Raw genomic sequence first — 26,685 nt, 5'->3', positions numbered from 1 at the left:
ACTAACTAGCGCAACGCCAGCCTGGCTGCTCCTGGCTGCTCCCAAGGGTGGCCTTTGTTGCTCAATTAATTACATTTCCCTTGTTCTCCAGGATATTGAAATTCTGAGCTGCCAGTTACTCTCCCTGAACAACAGTCCTTTCCCGCTGCTCCTCTCTGCCCAGGGGCCCAGCTCCTCTCACAGGTGCCTCCCTAGGGCCTGGACAGTCCCAGGGCCACAGAGCCAAGGTGTAATTAGCTAATTAGGAATTTAACACAAATTGAATTCATCCATGGCTGCCCAGGGAATTGGGGACCACTGGATTAGGAGTCAGGCAAGGCCCCCAAGGAGCCTGGCTAAGCCTTCTTTTATATACTTGCTATAGTAAGTAGCCAAGACAGGTAGGATGCTGGCGCTTTTCCTCCAGTACCCTGGTGCTAGGCATAGGAGGAAGAGGAGGGAGGAAGAGGCAGTAGAAAGAAATGGAGACAGAAAGGGGAAGACGTGGGAGAGAGTCAGAGGGGTAGATGCATGGGAGAAAGCGCGGCCTCCATCCACACTTCTCTCTCTCTCTCCCCATCGCACCCACCCACCACGTGCTCTTTCTCATCCTCCAGGCAGTGTTTCTGGGTTCTCACCACACCTGGTCAAAAGTGCCCACCTTCTGCCACCACTGGCCCCAATCCCACTCTCCCTCTCTGAGGCTAGGCTTACTTTGGGGGCCTTCAGTCTGGATCAGGAGACACGTGTTTCTTGGTAGAGACAGGCTGTTAGTAGCCCCAAGAGTGTAGCCAAAGGCCTGTTCCCCAGCCAAGAAGGGACAGAGGACACAGGACATCTGATGCCAACCCACTCCTGATGGCACCCAGCACAGATCAAGTAAAGAGGTCCAAGTTGGGTATCAAGACATACTCCTTCCTCTTGGAGCCACAATGGCCATAGTAACCTCATTTATAAATAGGCAGGTCCCATGTGCACACATGTATTCAATTCAAGAACATGAATACTCTCTATCCTCCTCCTCATCATCATCATCCTTCTCCTCCTCCTCCTCCTCTTCTTCTTCTTCCTCTTCTTCAACTCAGCCTACAGCCCATTTCAAATGTTCCTATCAGGAAGCCCTGGGTCTACACCTAGAGGCAAGCCTGGCCCACCACTGTATACTCTATAGACCCCAGCTTCCTGCTTCCTGCCCAGCCAGTGCATAGTCAGAGGGCATCTCTTTTGGTTTTCTCTGCTCCAGGGTCTCCTCTTCTGGTCTCTGGGAATAGGCTGGTGCCTGACTTGAGCCCATTCTGCCCCCCCCCCCAATCACAGCTACCCTGAGGTACTTACTACCTTGAGGTACTTCTATAGGTCGAGAGCTCCTGCTGCTCTGAATCTCACTTCTGGACCCAGGCAAGTCTGCATTCCCAAGTCCTACCTGGGTCCTGCTCAGAGTGATGGTCCCTCAGGAGACAGCAGTTTAAAGAATAAAAGACTTATGGGTGGGGTCTGGAGAGATGATTCAGCAGTTAGGAACACTGGCTTCTCTTCCAGAAGACCCAGTTTGATTCCCAGCACCCATATAGCAACCCACAAACATATGTAACTCCAGTTCAGGGGATCTGATACCCACTTCTGGTCTTTATAGGCATCTGGCACACACATGGTGCACAGACGTATATGCAGGCAAAACACTCATACAGACAGAGGGAAAACTAGATATTTAAAGATAGAGTGAATAGATGCTCCCCACCACAGCTACTAAACAAGAAGCCTGCCACCACCATACAGTGCTCTAGGCCCCAGGGACTCGTTAGCTTAAAAATCAAACCACGTAAGACCAGATGTGGTGAAGAATACGTGTAATTCCTCCACTTAGGGTAGACGAGGGGATTGCCCCAATTTTGAAGCCAGCCTGCACTACAGAGGAAAAGCCTGTCTCAAAAGTCAATTAATTAATTAACATAAGTAAAATGAAATTGGAAAAAAACAGGCAAAATCCCCTACCCCACAAAGCACACATGAGAACAGGCGACTGATGAGTATATAGATCTATCTGTCTGCCCAGTGGCACTAACTGTGAAGATGAGGGAATCAGGAAAGGAACAGGGCTGCCAGTCAAGGGTCAGGGGACATTCAGGGTATGAAATAGGGACCAGAAAAGCAAGATTACACTGAGCAAAGAAGCAAAGGAAATAAAGAGTCATGTCTATACAAATGAGCTTTGGGCAGCAGGAGCAGCCAGAGAAAGAGAACAAAACAGGCTAGGGCAGAAGAGGCCGCTGGGAAACAGCACACAGGATCCTGTGCAAATGCCCCGTGAACTGCCCCATTGCATGAGCCCATATCAGTTTGGAGGACAGGCTCCTGGGCTCTGTGACGAAGAGGGTAATGGTGGCAGTATAATGGCTGGGGTGGGACACAGCAAGAATAGGCTCCCCATCCTCAGCCCAACTATTGAGGTTGCTTCAGTCACTCAGGCCTCTTTTATGGCTAGACAGTACTTTGCCATTGGTCCATCTGCCCCGTGTGTCCTGCTTGTTGCTGCCTGGCCACTGCTTACCCGCCATTGTGATAAGCTAAAGGACAGTCATGTCGGGTCTGGGTGACACAGAGTGGTGTGGAGACAGAGGGAGGACCCTGGAGACACTGGGTCAAGAGATGAGGCATAGAGTGTTGGAGGAAGGAATCCGTCAGGGACGGTGGAGATGTGGAGTTTGGGGTGCCTGGCTGTCCATCCTCATAGCATTGCTTCGTTTAGGCTCAGAGTGTGGGGTTCAGGAGAGAAGGGTCTGATCTAGGAATGTGAAGTGAATGAGTCAGGGGAGACGGTCTAGATGGCATCAAGACTGGTGCCATAATGGCAAATGCCAGGCAGAGAAATGAATACAGCAGTCCCATCCCAACCCTAAGAGACGGAGACCCCAGAACAGACCCCCAGCTGCAAGAAAACCTGAAAGTTCCCTTGGCGGCCATGGAGGAGAAAGCAAGGAGATGCCTTCCTACTAGGCATTTCCTCCCCAGGCCCAAGGTGCTCCACAGACAGGGGCTGTCAACCCAGATTAGCTCGGTCACTCTGCTGGGCCATCTCAAGCAGAAATCATGGGACGTGTGCCAGCCTCAGCCAGGGGCACAACCCATTGCCGGAGAAAGGCACGGCACAGAAAGAGGTGCACCGCGGCTGTGGCCCGGCCCCCAAGGCTGCATACTTTCGGATCTGGCCAGGTTGGTGGAGGGCACTGAGCAGCCAGGAGAGGAAGGTGCTGAGCGCAAGGAGAAGCCGTCTGCTGCCCTGTTGTTGCCAAGCCAACTAATCAGAGGCACAACAGGGGCCAGGGAGGCCAGGCCAGGCAGCAGACGGTCGGACTGCCAGGGTCACAATTGCTGGCCCCAGGCCAGCCTGGAAGGGGCCTGTAGGTAGAAGGCAGACAGCAAATCACAGAACACCCTGTCTTCTTCATCCCACAGGCCTCGAGTCCCTGCCCCAGAGCAGTGTGTGCCCACACCCTGGGAACACTCCCACCCACAGCGTCCCAAGCAGCATTCATTCTTCCAAGGTCTTGTCACCCTCCTCTGTGAGGTCTCATTTGCAGTTTCTTAGCCCTGACCCGTAGACCCTGGTCCACCACCTGGGGCTCAGGTGTCAGCCAACAGTGAGGGATTATGGATGAGCCTTTGCGTTGGCCCATTTCTGGCTCTGGTCCTGGCATAGAGGGCCCAGGCAACACTACTTCAGCTACAGAGAAATCAAGAGGCCAGTACACAGTCCTATTCCTGCCACCTGTGTCCTGCCCAACAATCTTCCAGATTCCTAGGACAGGAATCAGTATTGACCTGCAGTCACTGCCTTGGTCCCCACTCCCAGCATGTCCAATAATCCCTCTGGGGTCTCACCAGACATCTGGCCAGAAGTTCTGCACCCTGCTCTTCAGAGAAGGCAGCAGCTCTTGGCAGTAGGGTCCCTGCCTCATCTCTCCCCTTTACCTCTCTCCTCCTTTATTCCTCCCTCCTGCAGGCTGTGGGGCCTATTTACCCAGGGGGAGAGAGTCCCTTTGGAGACTAAAGACAAGCAGCCTTGGAATGCCAGATGTGCCAGGGAATGGTCCACTCACAGTATTCCTTCTGACTTCCCTCATGACCAAAGAACCACACACTCTCCGAAAAGAAAACAAACTTTCACGCCAAGTTGAGTCCTTCTGGGTGATCAAGTTGAGACTCTACCTTCCACTGCATTCTTTTTTAAGGTTCAGGTAACCTCCTTCCCTGATTTCCCAATTAATCACTGATAATTTGACTGCCCCAGTGCTGGCTCTCTCGCTTGCCATCTAGTGGTGAAATGGAGAGCTGCGGGCTACTGCTGAACACATCCCAAGGCAGACACAGCTAAAGAGCCCAGTCACCCCTCTCAGGTCACTCATCACCTGGTGATTCCTGGAGGAAGACAGGACAACCAGGGACAAAGTAGACAGCCCTGCAGAATGAGGTGCTGAATTGTTGGACTTCAGGGAATCCTCACTTTCTAACTGTCCTGTGCTCCTGGGGTTTAGTTACCTAAGAAGGTGAGTTTAAGCCGGGAGGTGGTGGGTAATGCTTTTGATCCCAGCACTTGGAAAGCAGAGGCAGGTAGATCTCTGAGTTTAAGACCAGCCTGGTCTACAGAGTGAAAGGCATATGTAAAGAGAGAGAACTTATCTTAAAATATATATATATAAAAAGAGGAAGAGGAAGAAGTGTTTGTGGAACACAGCTGCTTTCTCAACCTGAAGGTATTTTGGATCGTGGGGGCCCATGTTCTCAGCATCTCCACAACGCTGAGTTCTGAGAGAGGTGACCATCAGCTGAAAGGGCATCTGAGGGCTCCCTGGGGAGCCATTAGCTGTTAGAAGGTCCTGCGTAAAGGCTTGGAGCCTCCCTTGGCTATCTGTGCACAGAACCTCGATAATTGGAACTTTCCGGAACACACGGAAGCTGGGCTCAAGACTGACCCTTGCCCTTCTCCAGAGAGCAAGCAAGCTGGTGCTTGGGACAGGGAATAATCAATTCAGTCCCAAAGCCACTTAACAAGCTCTGTGCACAGCCAGCTTGGGACCAAGGGAACCTGGAGAGACATCGTGAATGGCCAGGTTCCACATATGCTCCCATGAGTGACAAGCACCATGACATGGCACACATACATTTCCTCACATGCACGCACATTACACATTTACATACACACGTATACACTCAAGTGTGTTCTCCTGTGAATACATATAGATCTCCACATCTACAAACAGATGTCCAGAAACCACCTAGCACAAGAAAGACCTGGACCCTACGTGTCTATGCTGTCCCTTTTTCTCTGACATTCTTTTGTATGGCTGTCCCATGCTTGTCAGATGCCGGGCCTGATGGAGACCATGATGTCAGATCCTGCAAACTGCCCTTGTGGATGATGCCCTTCCGCATGCCCCTCACCTCCAAAGTGACCAGGCCTGTAGGCACTATGTCAAGAACACAGCTGTAAATGAAAGCAGCTACCCCTGCCATCCCTGGGACAGCATTATGGGCAGGACAAGGAGAGATGGACTCTCAGTGCCCAGCCCCTCCCTTAGCAGTTCAAAGCCAGTGCTAATGACTCTCAGACCCTAGCTGGTCCAGGAGCACCACCTCCCTCCCTCTGCCCTGCCCCACCTTAGCCATTGCTTCCCTGACCAGCTTACCCCACACTCCTGCCAGGGCCATGTCTGAAACACTCTCTTGTTGACCTCTCCTGTCCCCTCCAGATTCAGTCCCACTCCCTGATCTTCATCTGCAACTCCCCTCAGCAGCCAGTACCCGAGATTCCCAACAGTCAGAGGTTAGCAGCTTCTAGACTTTTGTTCCAGCCACACCCACTCCTTCACCCCACTGGTGGATCTGTCTCACTGTCAGATAATCTCCAGGTTTTCATGGATCTCAGCTCAGATGCTTCCCCACCCCCACTCCCTGCATCCTGAGCTTCACTGGGTCCAAGGCAGCACTGTGCCTTAGCAGCTCTGTGGTCCTGCCCTGGAGAATGGATTGATGGGCTGACATGTGTTTTGGGGGGGGTCCTTTCATGGTTCTAGGCACTGAATGCCTGAATCTGCCATGGGGTGGGCTGAGGAGATGGCTCAGTGGGTAAAGTGTTGTCCTCACATGAGGGCCAGAGTTTTAATCCCCAGGACCCATGTAAAGATCTGGTTGTCCTAGCAGCCTGCCTGTAATTTTAGCCCTTGGAAGGCAGAAGCAGAGCAAACTGGCTAGCCATAGTAGCTGTGTCACTGAGTTCTGGGTTCAATAAAGAAATTGCCTCAAAGAACAAAGGTAGAAAGTGATCAAGGATGATGCTTGACATCAACCTCAGGCTGCCATGCATGCAGGCATGTACACAAACACACACAACACACACACACAAGTTTGTGTGTACCTACACACACATGTAAATGCACATGCACACACGCACATGAGAGAACAAAGAGAAAGAACAGCTCCTGGCCTTCCCAAGCAGATCTGAAAGCCCCAAGCCTGTGTCCTCCTCCTTCCCTTCCCTCCCTCTCCCTACTCCTAACACGGGGCAGTGGAGGAGGCATGCTACATCTGCTGCTTGCTGGCAGTGCATCCTCAAGGAGAGAACCATGTCTTCCAGGCTGTTTATTCATCGCCCAAGATCCCTCCCTGGATAAATGTAAGGCTGAGATGTCAAGAGAAGACAGACTGGGCAGTGCAGAGCAGACCTCGGGGCTTGTGGATTCAAGGCAGCCTCTCAAATATAAGGTGGGTATGAGCTAGATGGACAGGTATAGAGGTGGGCAGGTGGATAGTTGAAGCAGTGGGGTAAATAAGTAGATAGGTGTGTGGATGGACAGATAGATAGACAGACAGACAGACAGACAGAAAAGAGAAAGCCAGCAGAGAAGGGGCTAAATGTGTGAGTGGATGGGTATTAGATGGGATGGATAGATAGACAGATGAGGAGGTGGATGAATAGATGGACAGACAGATGGATGGATGGATAGATAGATGGACAGAAGGATGGATGGATGGACAGATACATGAATGCATATACAAACAGGAGGGTGGATGGGTAAGTGAATGGTAGTAGATGGACACATAAACAGGTGAGTGGGGTGGGTGTGTGGGGTAGGTGTGTGGGGTGGGTGTGTGGGGTGGGTGTGTGGGGTGGGTGGGTGGGGTGGGTGTGTAGGGTAGGTGTGTGGGGTGGGTGGGTGCATGAACAGGTGGGTAGAGGGGTGAGTGGATGAGTGGGTAGATGGACGGGGAGACAGATAGCAAAGGAGTAGATAGTCCTATGGGTAAGCAGGTGACAGATTCAAGTTCTAAGTCGGCCAGGGCTGACTTCCCAATGAAGCATTAAACTCGTTCTCCCTCGAGCTAATCAGGTTCTTTTCTACACAAGCCCCCTTTCATAGCCTATGTAGACCACCCCCAGGTAACCTTTTATCCCAGAGCAGTTGGACTTCCTAAGTGCTGAAATCTGTTATCTGAGGACTCAGAGGCATCCTGACCCACCCACCCACCCCCAGCACCTATGAGTCCCACATGCAGGCCCATGAGTTCGATGGGAGCAAAGTGACATTTGGCCAGGACCATAAGCACAGATTTGTCCCAGGAGGGAGCTGATCTGTCTTCTCTGAGTGAATAAATGGGGCAAGGTGGGCAGGTGGTGGCAGGTGAGCAGGGAGAACCAACTCACTGGGTACACGGTTGATGGCTTTGAGGGGCCTCAGGACACGCACAGTGCGGATGGCTGACAGGTTGATGTTCTGTAGGTCTAGAGAGTACTCGACCATCCTGTGGAGAAAGGAGAGGAGGAGAGTGAGGAAAGAGGGACCAAGATCCAGCTGTGATGTTCCCCTGGGCCCAGTCTTCTTTGTAAGCGAGGTTAGCAACAGCAAGACTCTGCCTGTCACAGGCGCTCTGCCGGTACAGTCAGGTGCAGGAGTGGAAAGAACAGAGACAAGAACCCACTGTAGAGCCAGCACCATGTCATGTGGCTCTCACTCTCTAGAGCCTATCCATCTGACCCATGACCCATGACCCATGACCTGTGTCAGTCCTGCTCCTAGAATGTCTCTTCCAGCATGGGTGCTGGGCCATCAGATTAAACTGAGAGAGCTGAGGGACCTCAGGCTGGCACCTGGGTGTCACTAACTTCAGCAATGGCTTTATAAAGCCTCCACCACAAAGAAGGACCTAAGAGGGGCCCACCAGGGCAAAGGGTCAAAGGCCCAGTAAGAAAGCAAGATAAGAGGGATGATGTCAAGGGCTTGAGTCACCTTAGATGAGGCTAGAGCCAAGCATCCCATAGGGCTAGCTTCCTCTCTGTCCCACCTCACACCGGCCTGGACACCTTGTGCCACATCTCCAAGACATGGCATGTGAGCTGGGTTCTTCAGCTTCCACGAAGCCCTGGACAACTCAGCTATCACCTCAGGCTCACAGACGCTCCACGGCCAAAGACCTTTGCTCGGGTCTGTTCTGCCTAGAGAAGGCAGCCACCTCTGTGACAAAATCATGCCTATGCCGTACACACAGCCCTGGAGCCCCGGAAGTTCCTCCACACTGAGTCCAGAATGCACCAGACCAGTGCCAGTGCTATGGACCAGTAATGTCTCACCCCCAGCCTTGCTGGGCAGGGCAACACAAAGAGACAGCCTTGGAGCTTCACACTGCTCTAGTCCCCTCTTCAGACTCACCCCCACACCCTACTTCCTCATTTCACTTGCCCTGCAGTGCTTTGCTGGCGGTTGGTCATCTTTTCCCAGATCTCCCACAGGGCAGATCTTAAAGACCCACACAAAGGTCCACACATCAGTCAGGTGCTGAGACGCCACTGCCCTCTTCCTTCACTGAAAGATCCCCCCAACAACTGACCTCAGGTGTCACTCAGCAGCCCCTCCTCCACCCGACCCTGGTACCAGCATGGCTGCCAGCTCCACCTGTCACAAGTGTGGGTGGGAAATGAAGGCTTTCCTACATACCCAATAAACCTGTCCAACTGTTGTGAGCCACCGCCCCCTCCTGTCACTTGAGGAGTAATTGAGCGAAAACTGCTTCACCTGAGATGCCCCAGTCTGTCCCTCCACTCTTGTCCATACCTTGCTCTCTGGCAGGCTCCATTCTGTATGCACAACCTCCACATATGCACACCTGAGCTCACACATCCACTCACACACTCACTTGCAAATACTCTCAGACACAGACACACACACACACACACAGACACACACACACACACACACACACACACACTCCTACTTTAGCCTAAATTGAGTTAGGAGTAACCTCAAAAAAAAAGTGACAGAGATTAGAATCAGAGACAATGATCTGAGAAAGGGAAGGGAAGAGGAGGAAGAAGAGGGAATGGTGCAGGGGAGTAGCTGACAGAGAGGATGAGACTGAGGCCTGGCCATGGGGGAGGACAAGAGGGCCCCTGAGCAGGCAGCAGGGAGCAGGCCGCGTGAGGATTCCATGCGTGGGTGAGCCAAACTGTCATTTTCATATTGTGTAGAAAGAGCTCTCCCAGCAGCTGGGGGATGCTTGTGACGGAGGCACTGTGGGGGCGGCATATGCTGGCACACACACACACACACACACACACACACACACACACACACACTTGGGTGTTCACCCTGGCATGTTTTGCTTTAGCACATGCACACACACACACATACAAACACACACACACACACACACACTTGGGTGTTCACCCTGGCATGTTTTGCTTTGGCACATGCACACACACATACACACACACACTTGGGTGTTCACCTTGGCATGTTTTGCTTTGGCACACACACACACACTTGGGTGTTCACCCTGGCATGTTTTGCTTTGGCACATGCACACACACACACATACACACACTCACACACACACACACTTGGGTGTTCACTGGCATATTTTGCTTTGGCACACACACACACACTTGGGTGTTCACTGGCATGTTTTGCTTTGGCACATGCACACACACACACATACACACACACTTGGGTATTCACTGACATGTTTTGCTTTGGCACATGTGCGCGCACGCACGCACATGCACACACACACACACACACACACACACACAGAGGGCATGAGGAGCTGCCCTGCAGCAGTCACCCACTCCACAGACCCTCTCTTCCTGATGACCCACGTTCTCTGATATGGTCATAAGGGAGCTGCAGGGCACTTTCTGCTGAGGGTGCAGGAGAAGGGGTTCCCAGAGACTGTGCCCAAGACCCTTGGTGGCACAGCTGCCCAGCTCAGGACAGAGGGAACATGGAGCCATTCCTACCCCTGTGAAACATCAAAAAATAATGCAGCCTTGAGAAGTGGGGGCTCTGCCTGGGCACTGTGCTCCTGATTTCTTATGTTCATATGCCTGAGGCCCCCACACTTGAGTGCAGCCACTATTCTGGACCTGCGTCTGCCCTGGAGAGAGCCCTGTCCTCAGAACACCTCCTGCTATCCCTGATTCTGGGCCCCACAGCTCTACCATCTCCCCTCCAGTGACTCCCCCCAGGTCCACAGCCTGGGCAATTAGCACTGAGAAAAGCACAGGGTCTGGGATAAGGCTGCCCTGGGAGGTTTAGCATCTTGGTGAGAAACTGCCCTCTTATGTTGTCTTCCATAACCCGGGAGAAGAGACGGGCTCCCTGGATCCTGGATGGGCTGTGGGCTGTGGCTGGCTAGCACCAAGGCCCACGAACGCCCAGTTAGTAAACAACAGTATCTGAACACCTACTCATGGTGGGAAGCCAGTCAGACTCACAGGCTTAGCTTCAGACTCAGCAACCCCTACACTCTGGCTCCTCAGAAGGTAGAGAGAAAGCTCCCACAGCCCAACAGAACAGCAGACACCCTCCTCATCTAAGTCTGAAAAAGCAGACTTAGAGAGACACTGCCCACCATCCCAGCCCCTTCCCTCCACCCTGGACCTGACCCTCCAGGTCTCTGCAGCCATCTGCAAAACTTCCTGAGACCTCGCTCCCCATTAGTGCATCCCTCAATTAAAAAAAAAAAAAAAAAAAACACCCTGGCCCCAGGAAACTTCTTATAGAATTTAATATTGAAGCCTGAATTCCAAGCTTCCTGGCAGCCAGTTGGAAAGGGAAAGTGTGATACCGCCAAGTTCTAAGCAACATGAACTGACTGGACACTGTGGGGCTTTCCACGGTTTCTTTAAACCTTCTTCAATGCTTCCTGACCCTACTGTGACACTCTGCCTGCAACTCTGCTTCCTGTCTCAGAGGGGAGGACAGTTTAAATTCATTTGGTGGATAAGAAGCACACATTAGGTGCACAAAAAACACACATTAGGTGCCCAGTGATCTAAATGCATTTGATGAGTATGAAGCACACATTAGGTGCACAGGAAAGCACACATTAGGTGCACAGGAAAGCATGCATTAGGTGCACAGGAAAGCATGCATTAGGTGCACAGTGGAGAACCCAGACGCTCTCAGTTTTCCCTGAGGGGAAGATGACAGATAGAATGCTGGACACGCATGGGAGGGACAGGGGAGAACACGTGGCTGGGAGGCAGGAACTGTGTGCATAAGAAGTCTCTGCCCTGGGCACCTCATCATCCTGACAGAGACTCTTGCACCAGCAAGTCTAACCTGGGACAGCTGGCGGCATCTCTCCACTGTCCCTGCTGAGACTGCGTCACCATCCCTGTCTCCTGACAGCTGCAACAGCCTCCCTCCTGTTCTCCTGTCTCCTACTTTCCCCTCCCCCACTAGCCCAACAAATCTAAACCTTATATGGAGCGATGCCTCCTTAAAGCCTTCTATGCTTCCCATTGCTCTCAGAAAACAGCCCAAGCCCCTGACTACAGCCTTCAAGGCCCTCCACAGCTGGCCTTGCCCCTCACGCCTGCTCCTACCTTCAGTGACCCGAAGTGCCAAGCTAGGCTCACCTTAAGCAAGCACTCTATGGCACAGGGCCCTCCGCCACCCTCCCTACCTTCTTCCTTGAAGGCGCCTCCTTGCTCCTCACCAAGTACAAATGTTCACCATTATGCCCTGTTCTGTGTCTGTCCTCACAGTCCACACCTCCTGGCTGGGATGGGTTCCCCTCTACTGGGCCAAGGACTCGGACTGCTGCTCATTTACTCAAGAATGGACCCAAGAAACATTCAAGTGAATAGAAAGAATGGACCGGTCGGGGCAGTTTAGGCAAGACCCCATACAGGACTCCCCAAGAGACCGTAGGGATATCTAGAAACTGGAGCAGCAAGACTGGGCTGTAGCACCGGGCAGAGAATTTGCCTAGCACATGTGAGGCCCTGAGTTCTGTTCTTGGGGGGGGGGGGGCAGTTGCAGGGAGGTGACCCAACAGCAATAGCCCCTGCAGTGCACACATACACATACACACACACACACACACACACACACACACACACACAGCGGCTCTGGGTGTGCCCATCTCCTCTCCTCTGACCCTCATGCTCAACTTCACCTGCTACCCACACCCTGAAGACACGCACCACACACACACACACACACACACACACACACACACACACACACACACACACGGAACCCACCTAATGTGACTAACACCACCTACTCCGTGCCCAAGGCCACCTGCAGTGACAAAAAGTGGTCCCTTCCTCCTCCTCCTGTCACCCCGAGAGTGGTCTCAGGCCCCCCTGTCCTCGCTCCGGGGCTGACTTCCCTCAGGCCCCAAGCAAGGCCACAGTTTCAGGAGTGAGAAATTAATTCCTAATTACACAGTTACTTTATCACCGAGCTTCCGTGCTAAAAGTCTTTAAAAAAAAAAAAAAAAAATCAACAACCCCCACCACCTCCTGCCAGCTCCCAGGCGCCTAATTGGGTAAAGCAATTTTGCTCTAAAGAAACACTTCCACCCAGGAACTGGCCAGGAGAAGAAGCCCTGAGCCTGTTTCCAGCTGTCCGACTCCCCCACACCTGAGTGGGGGCCAGGTCAGGAGAAAAGCAGGGAGGGTGAGGTGGTCTCTTCAGGGCATCCTCCAGTGTCCCTGCTTAACGAGCCCCCTTCCCAGAACTCCTGGCTCTGAGGAGAACCTCAGGACTGCTCAGATGGAGACATGTTCCCTTGGCTTGGTCACAGTCACAGGGTCACAATGGGCATGCCGTCCCAGGTGGTCCCTGAACCAGAACTGCTGAAAGGAGGCACCCCTTCCTGGATGTGTGGCTTGGAAACTCGAGGTTCCAGAGGCCCTTTTGCCTTAGTGTGGCCTGAAGGGCAGGGTCCTAGGCCAGAGCAGCACTGTCCTCTATTCTGACTAGTTTCTTCCCTTGAAGCCTAAAGGGTTAAGGAGCCTGGATGCTTTGAGTTTCTCCCACCTGCCACTCAATCTTGGCAAGCTGGGACAGACCTCCTAAGCACTCTGTAGCCACCAAGTAGACACACACACATGCCCTGGTAAACTCTCCCACTGGAGGATTACCACGCCTACGATGTGCAGAACAGGAAGCTGAGACTCAGAGCACCCAGGGGACACCTCCAGGTGTGGAAGGACCCTACCCTCTACTAGCCCCATCTCACCACAGCTCTCAAGCTCCCCTTCAGCTGGCCTGACGGCCACAACACACGACAGCAAGTGGGAGATGGCGAGCATCCTTGGAGGCAGTGTGGGTCAATGGTGAGAGCATATTATACTGGGTTCCAGTCCCATCTCACGCCCAGTACACCCAGTGACCTTGAGCAATGTAGTCAATGGAAGCGGGGCCTGGCATGAAGAAGGGCCAATAAGTATGAACCATCATGGGTTTCCTTACCTTTTACAGTTCATCCTCATCCACCAGTTACATGGACCCTGAAGAAAGTTATATATACTCAGGCATGAAGAGCCAAGAAAGGCCAGGCCGTAATTCTGGAAGCCCTCTGGCCTCATCCCCAGCATTGCTACCCACTGTACTCCAGTGTTAGGCAACAACACCAGCTCTCAGTGTGTTCCGGGCCCCTTCAGTCCAGTCCTTGTACCTAACGAGCCCTTCCTGGCTTCCCCAGACCCAACCCCAGCCTGAACTGAGCTCTCCTGTTTTGTGTCCCACTGTTTTCCATCCTCTGATGCTTACTCTGCCTGGCCCAGTTCCTCAGAGATGCCTCAAGGTCTCAGCCAGGGCCCCCGAGCACTGAGCCCAGACTGGCTCCCTGTGAGAGCTTCTCAAATAAACACCTTGAAGAACAAGATGATAAGAGAGCTTGTGGAGCCTCGGAGAAGCAACACGAAGTGGCTGGGGTGCATCTATCGAGGAGACACTCTGCCCAGGGCTGGCATCTACGTTTGTTTCCTCCATCTTTGTGAGAAGCCCGTGGGGCTCTCTTAAAATGTAGTAGAAGATGGGGTTCGTGGCAGGGAAGATGCAACGCTGGGGATGGTAGAGCATCTGTCAGGAGGCAGCTGGAGATAACTCAGCCAGTATCACTTCACAACTTCTGCCTGGGATGCTAGCCTGACCCCCAGCACACAGTAGGGGTCTTGGTGGAGAAAGTGCAGGGAAACCGCAAAGCTAACAGTGGGGTCACCATGGAAACAACAGCATGGTTCCTGACTCAGTTCCTTAACAATCATGGTGTTTTCGCCCATTGCTATGGTTGGTTTACATTCCTCCCAAAGGCGTATGTTAAAATTCTGATGTCCAAAAGCATGGAACGAGGAGGTGGGGTCCTTAGGGTACATCAGGGTGAAATTGGTACCCTTACAGACTAAACCAAAGACAACTATTCACCCCTCATCCTGTGAAGATGCATCTGTGAGGGAGTGGACCCTCCCTTGGCTCCAAACACTCCTGCAGCTTGACCTTGGGCTCCCAGCCTCCAGCACTAGAAATGCATGTCTGCCGTTTAGAACAATAGCTCCCGTCACCCAGCTAGCCCGTGGCATTTCCATACGGCATGCCAGTACTGAGATCCCACAGTCCCTCATACAAAGCCTCCACATCCAGGAGGCTGGAGGTTGGTAAGCCCACCTGACAGATGAGGGAAAGTGAATATAACCAAGTCAAGCCGAGTTCATAGTTCAAGGGGCGGGGGGGAGGGGAGGACTTCTGCTCCTGAAGGTGGGAACCAAAGTGGCTCCAGGAACTCAGTGGTCAAGAGACTTGGGACCCTCCCACCATGGGCCTGCCCTCTGCTACAAGGCCTCCTCTTTGCTAGGGTAACCAGAGAAATGCATGGTGCTAAGGTAAAATGCATATGTTGTTTGGGTTGGTTTGTAGACAGTCGTCCTTTGTGCTTCAAACTCTCAGCCTCAGTGTTAGGTCTACAGACATGACTGAGCCCCAGGCCCCACTCAGCGATGCCTGATTGCTTTGTTTTGCGTGTGTCTTCGGGTAGTGTGTACCCCTGTCCCCATGTGTAGGAGTACATGTGTGTTTGTGTGTATGAAAGCCTGCGTCTGATGTTGGGAGCCTTCCTTGATCCTCTCCACCTTTAATCACTGAGGCAAGCTCTCTAATTGAACTTAAAGCTCTCCAAGATGAATAGTCTAGCTAGTCAGCTTTCTCCAGGGATCCCCTGTCTTGGTCCTTGGACCTTTGGAGTTACAGGTGAGCCACCCATGCCCACCTGGCTTTGAAGAAAGTACTGGAGTTCCAAATTCTAATCATCACGCTTGTGGGGTAAGCATATTATGCAATGAGCTATCACCAATGCATGTTTATTTTTTCATATGTGCCCCCACCCCACACGCACATCTTCTGCAATGTCTGCCTCCCTGAGTCCCCCTCAGACTAGTCCTGGGACCACCCCCTACTCAGTGGGCTATGCTACTGGGGGGTGGGGGAAGGGCACTATAAACTCTGTCCCAGGCAGCTTCCCGAGGGTCAGTGAGACTCCTCAAGACCTTGAGACAGGCCCATGGGACTATTTGGACCCTTGAAAAGGTGACACTCTCTCGTACCTTGACTGAGCACAGGCTCAGCCATATCTGAGCAATCCTAGACACCCCCCTCCGGCCCCACCCAATATAGGATGGTAACCTGGAAGGGGCTACTAAGTTCTATGAACCTCCATTTCCTCATCTGCAAAGCCCTTTGACTTCCTGGGATCCCGAGGCTGAGGACATGATGGTAGAGGTAAAGGACCCTAGCCCACCGACAAGCCACTCATGAGCCAGCTCCTGTTGTCCAAGTTTCTGATTGGGCTCCAAGGAACCCAGGGCCAGGGATTCCCTCTCCATCCTCCCCTGGGATATCCTCCTTGTTTAGAAGCCATGAGGCATGGGCTAGCTCCAGTGAGGAGAGTTAGCTCCAAAGAAACAGCAGAGCTAAAAGATGGCAGCACAGATAAGGATGTCTGTCCAGATTCCGGAACCAGCCATGATGGAAGGCACGGAAGAGAGCTGGGAGAATCCCTTCACCACGTGACTTTGAGGTCCCTGCCTGACTCACAGCTGACCAGTCTGACTCACTCACAGGCAGGTCTGAGGATCTCTGGCAACTCATCCATCCCCCACAGTGGCTACCATCTTGTTTCCATGGAAACTGGCCTACACGGTGACCATCACCTGCTCTTACCAGCCCTGTTCACACACAAAAACAACATTTACACTCGGATTCTAATTAGAACCTTCCCCGGTCCACACCCACCCGCTAACAGAGCTTCACCTCACTCTTGAACACCTCACCCAACAGACAGGAAAGCAATGCTGCCTGGAACCTCCCCATGTCCTAGACACAGGGCCAGGCTCCAGGGACCTGCCATCAGAGAAAAGCTCTATAAAGTCCATAAGAGGCCGGTGAGGTGGCCCACAGGGTCTCTTGACACCTCTGGAGCTTTCCTGAGCCATGCATAACATAAACACAGGCACATAAGAGGAAGCCTCCTCCACAGGCTTCCGGAAACACCCAGTAATGAGCCTCTGGCCACTGGCAGGCAATGGCCTATGCAGCACTTGTATGATCAGTACCAACTTTAGGTTCCTCAGCGAAGTTCAGACTGTGCCCAGCCAGCCTGGATGGAGCTACGGAAGTGGCAACCAGGGGACCACGGCTCCCGTGAGGACACTGCCCACCAAGAATCCTCCTCTTCCCCACTCACTGTACCCCACAGAGTAGCTCTTAGTTGGTTGTGCTGCGTGTTTCCTGCTTCCTTCGCCTCCCTGTGGCTAAGAGTAGCCATGAGGCTTGGCTCTGGCCCAGAGCACTAAGGAAGGAAGGGATTTGGTAAAGAAAACATTGTTTTCTGACCCAAGTGGTCAGGCATGGCTGGCATAGCCATCTCTCCACCCTCCCATATGGCCTTCAGTTCAATATAGCTCCAGCCACTGCCTTGTGACCATGAGAGAACAGAAAATCACAAGGGCATGAGCTCCTGTATGGCAGAGCTTTCACTAATGACCAAAACGGGGAGTCATGAACTCCACCTATCATGGCTTCCTATGAAGGTCACAGGGGCCCGGTTCTCTGAGAGCAGCCACAGACCACCACAGTGGGACCCCTGCATTGACGCAGATTCCTAGGTCCTGCCATGCCTGACAGGCCCACATCCCTGGAGTAGGGCCCAAGAGGCTGCCTCTACGGCCCTGCTGCTCTCTGAAGCATGGAGAGAGATGAGAGGTTGTGTTTGAAAGGTTGAGGAAATCACCCATCCCAACTTACACACTGCTGGGCGTGACCATCCTCCTCCCTCAATTTGCTGTGCCAGGAAAGCCTTTACCCAGCAGAGACATGGGTTTTTTCAGTAGGGGTAGTCACTGCTTGCATCTCCTCTGGGAAGGGAGTTAGCAGCATATTTCCTTGTCCTTCAGAGAGCAGCTCTTTTCCACAGGGAGAGGCCCTTCCCCAGGATGTTACAGCCTTTAGGTTTCAGGGGCTTTCAGATTCAAAGTGTTGACACACCTACTCCCTGTGTTCACCCATCAAAGAGCCCACAACTGGCCGGCTGCACCCAGGCCCCTATTCCCTAGAGGACCAAGCCTTTAACTTTTAACAGTGGTCTCATTTCTTCCTCGCTGCTGGCACTGATCACTTCATACCTAGCGTGGCGGAGAAGGGATTCAGCGTGGTGTATAAAGGAAGGTATACAGGCAAAAATAGTCAGGCCCATAATGGAATGTTTCATGACCTCCTAATGTACAAGGCAGGAGAGAGCGGCTTAAGTGAGAAGGCGGTGGGTGGCTCACCCACACCTGAAGAGCCGTGGGGACGGTCTGCTCTGTCATGGGGTGGGAAGTAGAAATGGCAGGGCTCTCAGCCCAGGCTGAGCAAGTCCAGGAAGTGACACAGGCGACCAACAGCTGGATCCTTCCACCAAGAACCTTTCTTTGATGAAAGTGCCAGCTCTAGGGCAAAGTTGGCTGTGGGAGTTTAAAAGTCACCTGCTATTAATCCCAAGGTGAGAGAGACCTGGCTTGGAGGGCAAACATGACTACGAGACAAAGCTACCCGAGCCTACATTTTACTGGGATGGCACTCTCCCGGCTGCCTCAAAGCTGTTGTCCTGTCCTTGGAGGCTAGGATCCTAGCCTCGAGGCAAGGACAGAGACACCTAATGGCAAGGATAGAGACAGCGGCATTGCAAATCCAGCAAGTGAAAGCTCTGAGAATACCGTCCTTGGAGAAAGGTTGGGAGGGCCTGGGCCACTGCATCCTGAGGGGAAAATGAAGCTTCTAGAAGCCTATGGAGAGTGTGTACAGAAACCCCTCCCCGCAGCCTCTCCCCACTTGAGAAGCCCCAGACACATTTCCCAATGCTGGGCCGGACCTACCTACACACACACACACACACACACACACACACACCACACACAACACACACACACACCACCTTCCACAGCCTGCAGTCTGCAGCCTGAAGCCTGCACCAAAGGTTCCATTGTCCTGCCTCTGCTGGCCAGCTCCCACACCAGCTCTGTATCCTGAGGGCCGCTTAAGTCCATCCTCCAGTGGATACCAGACCCACTGGACCCCATGGTGCTCTGGTCCTTCTAGGCAAGGTTGCAGTACCATTTTGAGTATGTCTGTGATGTGCATTCTGTGTTTGTCTGCTACACTCTGGGCTCCGTGACAGTGAGAAGAGCATTTTGTCTCCCTTATCTTGTGTCCCTGCTTCCCAAGACAAAGCCTGGTGTGTTAACAGCACCTCAATAAATGCTGACTCAGGAAATGAATGGGTGTTAACAGGTGGGAGCCACAGAAAGAGAACTTCCCAGGACGTTATCACGTTTCCACTTGAGACTGGCTGCCTTGCATGACCATGGCAGTGAGATGCAGGGGCAGCACATAAATGGGGCCAGGGATCACAATTCGGCACCACTGAGTTGGGAGGCTGTGACCTCTAAGGAACCTTGCAACTGGGAGGTTCTGTGTTACCCTCTGTGGCTTGGAAGAGGCAGCCCGTAATTTGGGGAAGGGGTGGGGCGGGAAGGGAGGAAACATCCTTGGGATGTCAGACCTGTTACCCTGGAAACAGAACGTTTATAGTACTGGTGGGACTTTTGGGGGGATGGGTGGGCAGCTCTGGGGGTGATGAGAGCCAGGTGGGAGTGGGGAGGGTGGGCTCTGGGGTACCAGCTAGAACCCCTCACCCTGTCCTCTCCACCCACACCATTCCTAGGATAGTGAAGACCCCTGGATACAACGGTAGGTCTGCTTCTGCATCTAGCACAGGGCTAGGCCTGTAGGTGTCTCTGGGAGAAAGTCCCCCATGAAGCTAATGGACGAGCTGCATCACCTGTGGACCACAATGAGAGTGACAGTACAACAGCCACAGCTACCAGTTCACACAGTAAGGCTGTGAATGCACCCTACATTCCAGCCCGACGCCAGCCTTCCCCGATACTGAGGGCTGTGGCCAGAAGATTCCCACCTACCAACTTGTCCCAAGAACTAGGAACATATTAACCAGAGCTTGTCCCAGGATATTAGGTGCTGAGCCTGGCATTCCAGCGCCCCCAGCCACCCCTGCTCTATTTCCATCTACTGGGAAGCTTTGAGATGGGAGGGGCAGACCCAGACAAAGAAAAGACATTACTGAGATAAGGGTTAGGAGAAAAGGCCCAATGTGCCTTTAGTCTCAGCGCTGGGATGTTGGAGGCTGGAGATGTCTAAATTCAAAACCAGCCTCGTCTACACAGTGAGGCCCAGGACAGCCTCGTCTACACAGTGAGGCCCTGTTAGTATGAGGTAACAGACTTGCCTGATGGTTTGTCAGTATCTAGGGGACAATGTCTTTGTTTGATTTGTTCTTTCCTGTTAATTAAAAGGTGTGGACACTGGGAAATTGCAAGCTAATTTGTAGATTTTTACCAGGCAGGATGGATGCCAATTCTACCCAACAGGAAAGACTTCTGCCCATCAGACAACCCGTGGTGTCTTCACAGGAGGCCATCACTAGGCTGTCACTCAGCTCTAGTGGCCTTCCGAGCTTGTCTACACCTCCTCCCAGAGACTGTAGTCGCCATCTCACCCTTCCCCCATTCAGCAGGACGACCGGTAGTACACGGGCACTAGGGCCACTTTTCCTCATATTTCTTTCTTGAACTTTTAGAAACGACACTCTGGTCTGAGGTTCCTTCCAGAAGCAGAGACTCTAGAGAGGCGCCATTAGTATTCCCAGGGAGAAGAGAGTGACTAGCATGTCCATTTAAAAAAAAAAAAAAAAACAGGCACAAACTGTCCTGAAACCCAGAAAAACCATAAAGCAAGAAGATGTCCAGGGGATTAAAAAAAACAAAGAAGGGGACAGCTCCCGCAGAGGCAGTGAGAGCACAGAGGGCCCCCACTGAGAGTCCAGGGGTGACTCACAAAGTGGGGGTTCAAATTCTCCCTCCCCCCATCCGGGTGAAAACAGGACAGATGCAGAGACAAGTGGGGGGCGGGGGCAGACGGCCCAGCTAATAGGAATTTGAGAAGGACAGATCAGGGGAGTGAGCTGGAAAACCAAAGCAGGACCCGGGCCACTGCTCTGAGCCAACAGAGTGCTTGAAGTTGGCACTACTTCACCCCAGTGCCCAGACACCCCAGAGAAAGTCTGAGTTCTGAAGACAAGAAGGAAAATCACCAGGTTCTCAGTTACACAAAGCTGTTACCTCCCAAGAAAGGGGAGTGCGGTGGTACCAGTCCCCCTGCAGCCGTGTGTGATCAGGTCACATGGCACAAACGCCGCCACCACCACCACCACTACCACCGGTTCTCAGAGAGTAAAACTGCAATCCTACAAAAGAGCAGACACACGCTGCCCTTCCCATTCCAAGATCAAAGGGACGAGTTGGCACAGCCAAGATTAAAAAATGATGCCATCCAAAACCTTTTCTTTGAAACTCTGCTTAAGGATATTCTCCAGTCAGCCCAAAATGAAAATGCACCTAGCAAAGGCAGTGACCCAGTACCCAAGAAACCACCTGAAGTCTACCTGCCTTCAGGCAGGGTCCAAATCCCCAGTCACAAGGGGGCTAGGAGTCTGGGCAGCACCACCAGGAAGGGATGATCATAAGAGCTCAGCAAACTCCTGGACCTCCGCATCTCTAGTCCCCCTCTCAGCCATCTGCAAGGGACTTTGCTGCCCCGTAAGTACAAATGCATACATAAGCCCCCACACACTCAGAGAGGCACATGCCCATCCATGGTCACCAGCCTTCTCTCCTGACTCCTGCCCTGCTGAGCCATACTAAGCATGGTTAGTGCCTGTTTCTCTATCACCACCCATGAGTTACCTCCTCAGACCCGAACTCAAATCCCTATATCTCCAGCCAGGTTCCATCAGACTCCTAGGTTAAACGCCCTCAGCCGAACAACAGCACCTGGGTCAGAGCCCTGGTCCAAGTGTGGACAGACCCAACCACAGCAGTGCTGTTGGACCCTGTCCTAGACAGTGAGCCTGGCAGGACCGACCTGCGGACAGCCTTCTCTCCTCCTCACCTGGCCTCCAGGGCAACACCCACACTCAACACAGCCCTCTGCATCCCTGGATGCTGGACAGACTCCAGGAACGCAGCCAGGAAGCCCAGAGTCATGCTCCAAATAGGCAAAATGGAACCTCGCTTCTCCTAGCTTCTCTGGCTTCAGCATATGGCTTTTTTTTTTTTTTTTTTTTTGTCTTTTTTAGTTGAGTCTTAAATTCCTATGTAAACTGATCCTCCAACCTAAAGCCATCTGTGCTTTATGAGAAATGACCAAGCATGGGGTCAGTTGATGCCTAAGTCTGCCCTCCATTTCTGACTTGATGAGTGGCTATGATAATAATGATGGCAATGGTGACCATGATAATAATAGTGGTAGATGGCGATGGTGGCGATGGTGGTGGTGATGGTGATGGTAAGGGTGATGGTGGTGGTGATGGTGATGGTGGTGATGGTAAGGGTGATGGTGGTGATAGTGATGGTAAGGGTGATGGTGGTGATGATGGTGATGGTGGTGATGGTAAGGGTGATGGTAAGGATGATGATGGTGATGGTGGTGATGGTAAGGATGATGATGGTGATGGTAAGGGTGATGGTGGTGATGATGGTGATGATGATGGTGGTGATGGTAAGGGTGATGGTAAGGATGATGGTAATAACGGCGGTGATGGTGATGACAATGGTGGTGACAATGCTCAGGGTGGTGATGATGGTGGCAAGACGTGGTGGCAATGACAACTGTGGAGATGGTGGTGGTAATGGTTACTGTGATGACGGTGACAGAAGTGGTGGTAATTACATTAATGGTTCTGATGGTCACAATGATGGCAGTGGTGATGAGTGTGGTGCAAATATGATGTAATGACGAAGATGCCTATCACTGTGGTGCAAGGTTAAGTGACTTTCTCAAAGGCATGCAATTAATCAGCATAAAACACTCAGTGGAAGCTGGCCACCCAAGACAACAGGCAGATGCTTACAGCGGCCACAGAAAAGGACAGCTGTCTGTCCAGGCCCGTCCACAGAGAGCACCCAGGAGCCCTGCATTCTCACACGTATCACCGTCATCTCCCAGAAGCCCCCGGCTTTGCTATATGGCAGCTGACATGCATCGAAAACCAGGTCATTACCTACCCTGCCATGACAATGAAGAAATCCAGGCGGTTCCATGTGTCCCCAAGGTAGCACTTCTTGCCAAAAATGCCCAGCGCCACCATCTTAAGCACCATCTCCATGGCGAAGAAGATGAAGATAAAGTCATCAAACACCTGTGGAGCAGGAGGAAGACAACACAGGGCAGAGTGAACTCTTGGGCAGGAGCGAAAGTCGGAGCCACTACGAGGTCAAACGTCATAGGACAGGAACCTCGGAGGCCCTGGTCCTTCAGGGACCACTTCAGAGACCAGGGCCCAGAGAAGGGATGAAGTTGTCCAAGATTACACAGCCCATACCCTTAGTTGCTTAAGCCCCAGTAATGACAAGGAGCACCAGCCCTCCATCATTAAATCCAATAATTGTCAAGCACTAGGACAGACAGTAGGAGACCCCACTCCTAATTCTTGCAATGGCACACACGTGGTAACTCACTTTACAGCTAAGGAAATGAGACTCAGAGACCCCTGGGTTACACGGCAACTCTGTGCCTCAGGTCTGGCTCCCAAGGATGGGCACCAAATAGTCTACTTCTGCAAAGTGGGTGCAGCCCCAGACCCTGCTCTATGGTTCCTCACACCCTGCCCCCAAACCATGCAGATGGCATGTCAGGGCCCACCCAGGAGATGAGAAGTAAGAAGTGCAGGAAGCCTTTCCTAAAAGACATGGGGAGGGGATTCCAAGGAGCCAAGGCAGGCTATAGGCAGAGAAGTGTAAGCCACTGCACTTTACTGGTGTAAATAGGATGGGCTGAGGAGCCTCAGCTGGGAAGCCAGAGGAGGCTGGAGGGGCAATTAGGTAGGAGAGGTGAAGGCTGCGCTAGAGTAAAGCCCTGAGCTTGGGAGAGGACACTCACCTGCAGGATCTTGCAGCGGTCTGACAGACACTCCATGTCGTCACATGGCTGGTACATGCCCAGGGTCACACAGTTCAGCAGGATGACCAGCATGCTCACACACTCGAACCATGTGCACGGAGTCAAGGATGAATCGGTGGCAGCATGGCTTAGGATGCTACACCCCTGAATGTGACACCCCAGAAAGAGACACACCGACCATTTCTGCCCTCCCACCCATGTGGACCCCTCAATGGCCCAGGTCCAAGTTTTCAAAGACTGTACAGCGGCCTGTCCCACCACCACACAGGGTAAGACCAATGGGCACACCCTGCAATGAACCAGACCAGACCAAACCATTGAAGCTTCCACGGGTGAATGCTCCTGGCCACCAAGGAAGTAGCAGCTCCCAGCAAGGCCTCAAAAATTCTGATGCCTCCCTTCTCTGACCATCTTCTCCCCTCATGAACCCCTCCCTCTGCAGAAGCCCTGCATTTCCAGTTCAAGGGCTCCACCGCGGTTTTGAGACCTTCAGGACGTGGTCTCCTGACCTGCCCATCTCTGTGGAGTTGAAGCTCTGGCTGACTGCTCCCAGGTCAGTCCCACCCAGTCAGCCCCATCCCCAGGCTCTGCCCCAACCAAATGCTGCCTCCTGGAGCCAGGGCATCTAGAGATCAGTCCTTCACTCAGCCACAGGCCACCAACAGGATAAGGAATCCTACAGCACAGACAGAGGAAACCTAAGTACCCCTTCCCCCTGCTAACAGCCCCCTCTTAGGCCATGGCTGACACCTGCTGATCTCAGTCTACCCAACCAGGGAGCTCAAAACTCAAAGGGACCTTGGGGGCTGTGTCACTTACAGTCCCCAAGCTGTCATGATATATAAGCTAAGAGAGCTGAAGTCTGCTCATACCTCCCAACATGGCCTCTCCTCTGTTATCCAAGTCCTAGAATCTAAGGAGATCTGTGCCCCCCAAAAAGTTCATGGTAAATTGAAGTTAAGCCATACAACCACATAAATGACCAAAGCCAGACTTGGAGGTGAGTCTCCAGTATTGTCAGCCTGACCTCCCTTGGAGATGACAACTGACCCAGAAGTGTCTCTCTCGTCTACTAGAAGGGGGACTGACAGCTCCTGCCACCAGCTGTCTGCACACTTCTGTCCCTGACCCCCAGCACTTAGCATCTGGGTATAGAGAGACTATGTGCTTTCAGAGCACCCCACAGCACCAGAGACCAGGGCCTGCGTGTAAACTCCAGGACCAGCAGGGAGGGGTTCTGGGGTCTCAAGCAAGCCCGTTCCCATCTCTGATCTCCTAGATGCTCCTCACTGGACCCCAGGGGCTCCTCACAGGTCCACAGAGGCTGTCCCAGGTCCTCCTTACAGAATGTGAGCCATTGAAAAATACCAGGGAGCTACCAAGAAGAGACTTGATACCCTATGAGCATATACAGGGGAAAGAGGTCCCCCTCGGTCACAGTCAAAGGGGAGGGGAGTAAGGGAAAAATGGGAGGGAGGGAGGAATGGGAAGATACAAGGGATGGGATAACAATTTAGATGTAATATGAATAAATTAATAAACTATATTTAAAAAAAAAAGAAAAATACCAGGGAGATGGTTTCTACCTCTATTCAGAGCCCTGCTATGGCTCCCAGGTTCTCCTGGTATAAATTTGGAAGCCCTCCCCAAAGCTGGCCAGCAAGACCTACCCTTCTCTCCTTCCCCCAATGGCCTCCCTTCAGCCTGTGGTGGCCTCCTGCCTTTCCGGTCTGGTCTTAGGTACCTTCCATCTCAGGGCCTTGGGAGAGACTATCCCTTCCATTGGGAGACATTTGAAACACTTCCCAAGATTCTCCCTGCAAGGAGTTTCACTCACCTCTTCAAGCCCAGGTCATTCTGTGTTAGCCGTGGCTGTCCTGGACTCACTTTGTAGACCAGGCTGGCCTCAAACTCACAGAGATCCACCTGCTTCGGCCTCCCAGGTGCTGGGATTAAAGGGGTGCGCCACCACGCCCGGCACCTCTCAAGCATTTCTAAACCGTCTAAGGAGATGGTGTTCACTGTCTCTGCCTACTTCTAGAGCAGAGTTTGGGTCACTGGGATTCACACTCTCAGGTCTAGCCCTAACACCACGTAGATACTTAACCAAGACTTGCTGAGTGAATAAATGAGCTTCTCTCAGGACCCTGGCCATACTTGCTCAACCTCAGCTCACAGCTCTGTGAAGCCGCACCAGCCCACCCCAGCCAGATGCCAACCACAGTGGACCGGGCCCCTGCTTTCTGCTAAAAGAGCTGACCTAGTTTCCATGGCAACAACCCCCTCTGCTTCCCCAGACCCCGCTCACCTTGAAAACTGCCTTCCATGGCCTCTCTCTGCCCTGTTCCTTCCTGTCCCTGGCCTGGCTGCCACTCTCCCGCCATAGCCTATAATTAATTTCAGTTGCTGCCAGGCCCCCTTTGAGCCCAAGCATTGCTCCGGCAGCAGCTTCATCATTAATTAACTTCTTTTTTTTTTTTTGGAAGTTCAAACGTTCTAATTACCAGTGAGCATCCCAGTTCCCCTTGATCCACCACACACACACACACACACACACACCACCCTCTCACAGCCCAGTTTCTCCTGCCTCTGTCCTTCCTGAAGACCCAAGCCCAAGGGTACCTGGCAGGGCCATTCACAGTTGGGGAAACTCAAGGCCCCTCCTGGGTCACATGGCTGCGATCTGTCTATACCAAGTCTGCTGGACTCCTTGGCCAGTGGCCCCTCTCAGCCATGCATCCTGCCCCTGCAATGTTGCCCCTGACTTCCTAAGCCCAGGGCACATCCCTGACCTAGTACCAGCCTCTCCTGGAGCTGCAGTTCCGGCCCCTACTTCTCCAGTAGACCC

General features: G+C 52.6%; 1 protein-coding gene across 1 annotated transcript in view; it reads right to left on the bottom strand.

Moving 5' to 3' along the window:
* Cacna1i (calcium voltage-gated channel subunit alpha1 I) overlaps positions 1–23,923 on the bottom strand; it is a 79,184-nt gene extending 55,261 nt beyond the window's left edge. Inside the window, exons 1-3 of the mRNA XM_051160025.1 lie at positions 23,817–23,923; positions 22,943–23,076; positions 7,679–7,776 (exon numbers count right to left, since the gene is read on the bottom strand). Coding sequence (XP_051015982.1) covers positions 7,679–7,776; positions 22,943–23,076; positions 23,817–23,909 — 325 coding nt within the window. The 5' untranslated portion in view covers positions 23,910–23,923. The remainder of the gene's footprint in view (positions 1–7,678; positions 7,777–22,942; positions 23,077–23,816) is intronic.
* Positions 23,924–26,685: the final 2,762 nt, after the last annotated feature.

This window comes from Acomys russatus, chromosome 17, assembly GCF_903995435.1.
Source record: "Acomys russatus chromosome 17, mAcoRus1.1, whole genome shotgun sequence".
NCBI classification, from domain to species: Eukaryota; Metazoa; Chordata; class Mammalia; order Rodentia; family Muridae; genus Acomys; species Acomys russatus.
This window is presented reverse-complemented; position numbering and strand designations above follow the sequence as displayed.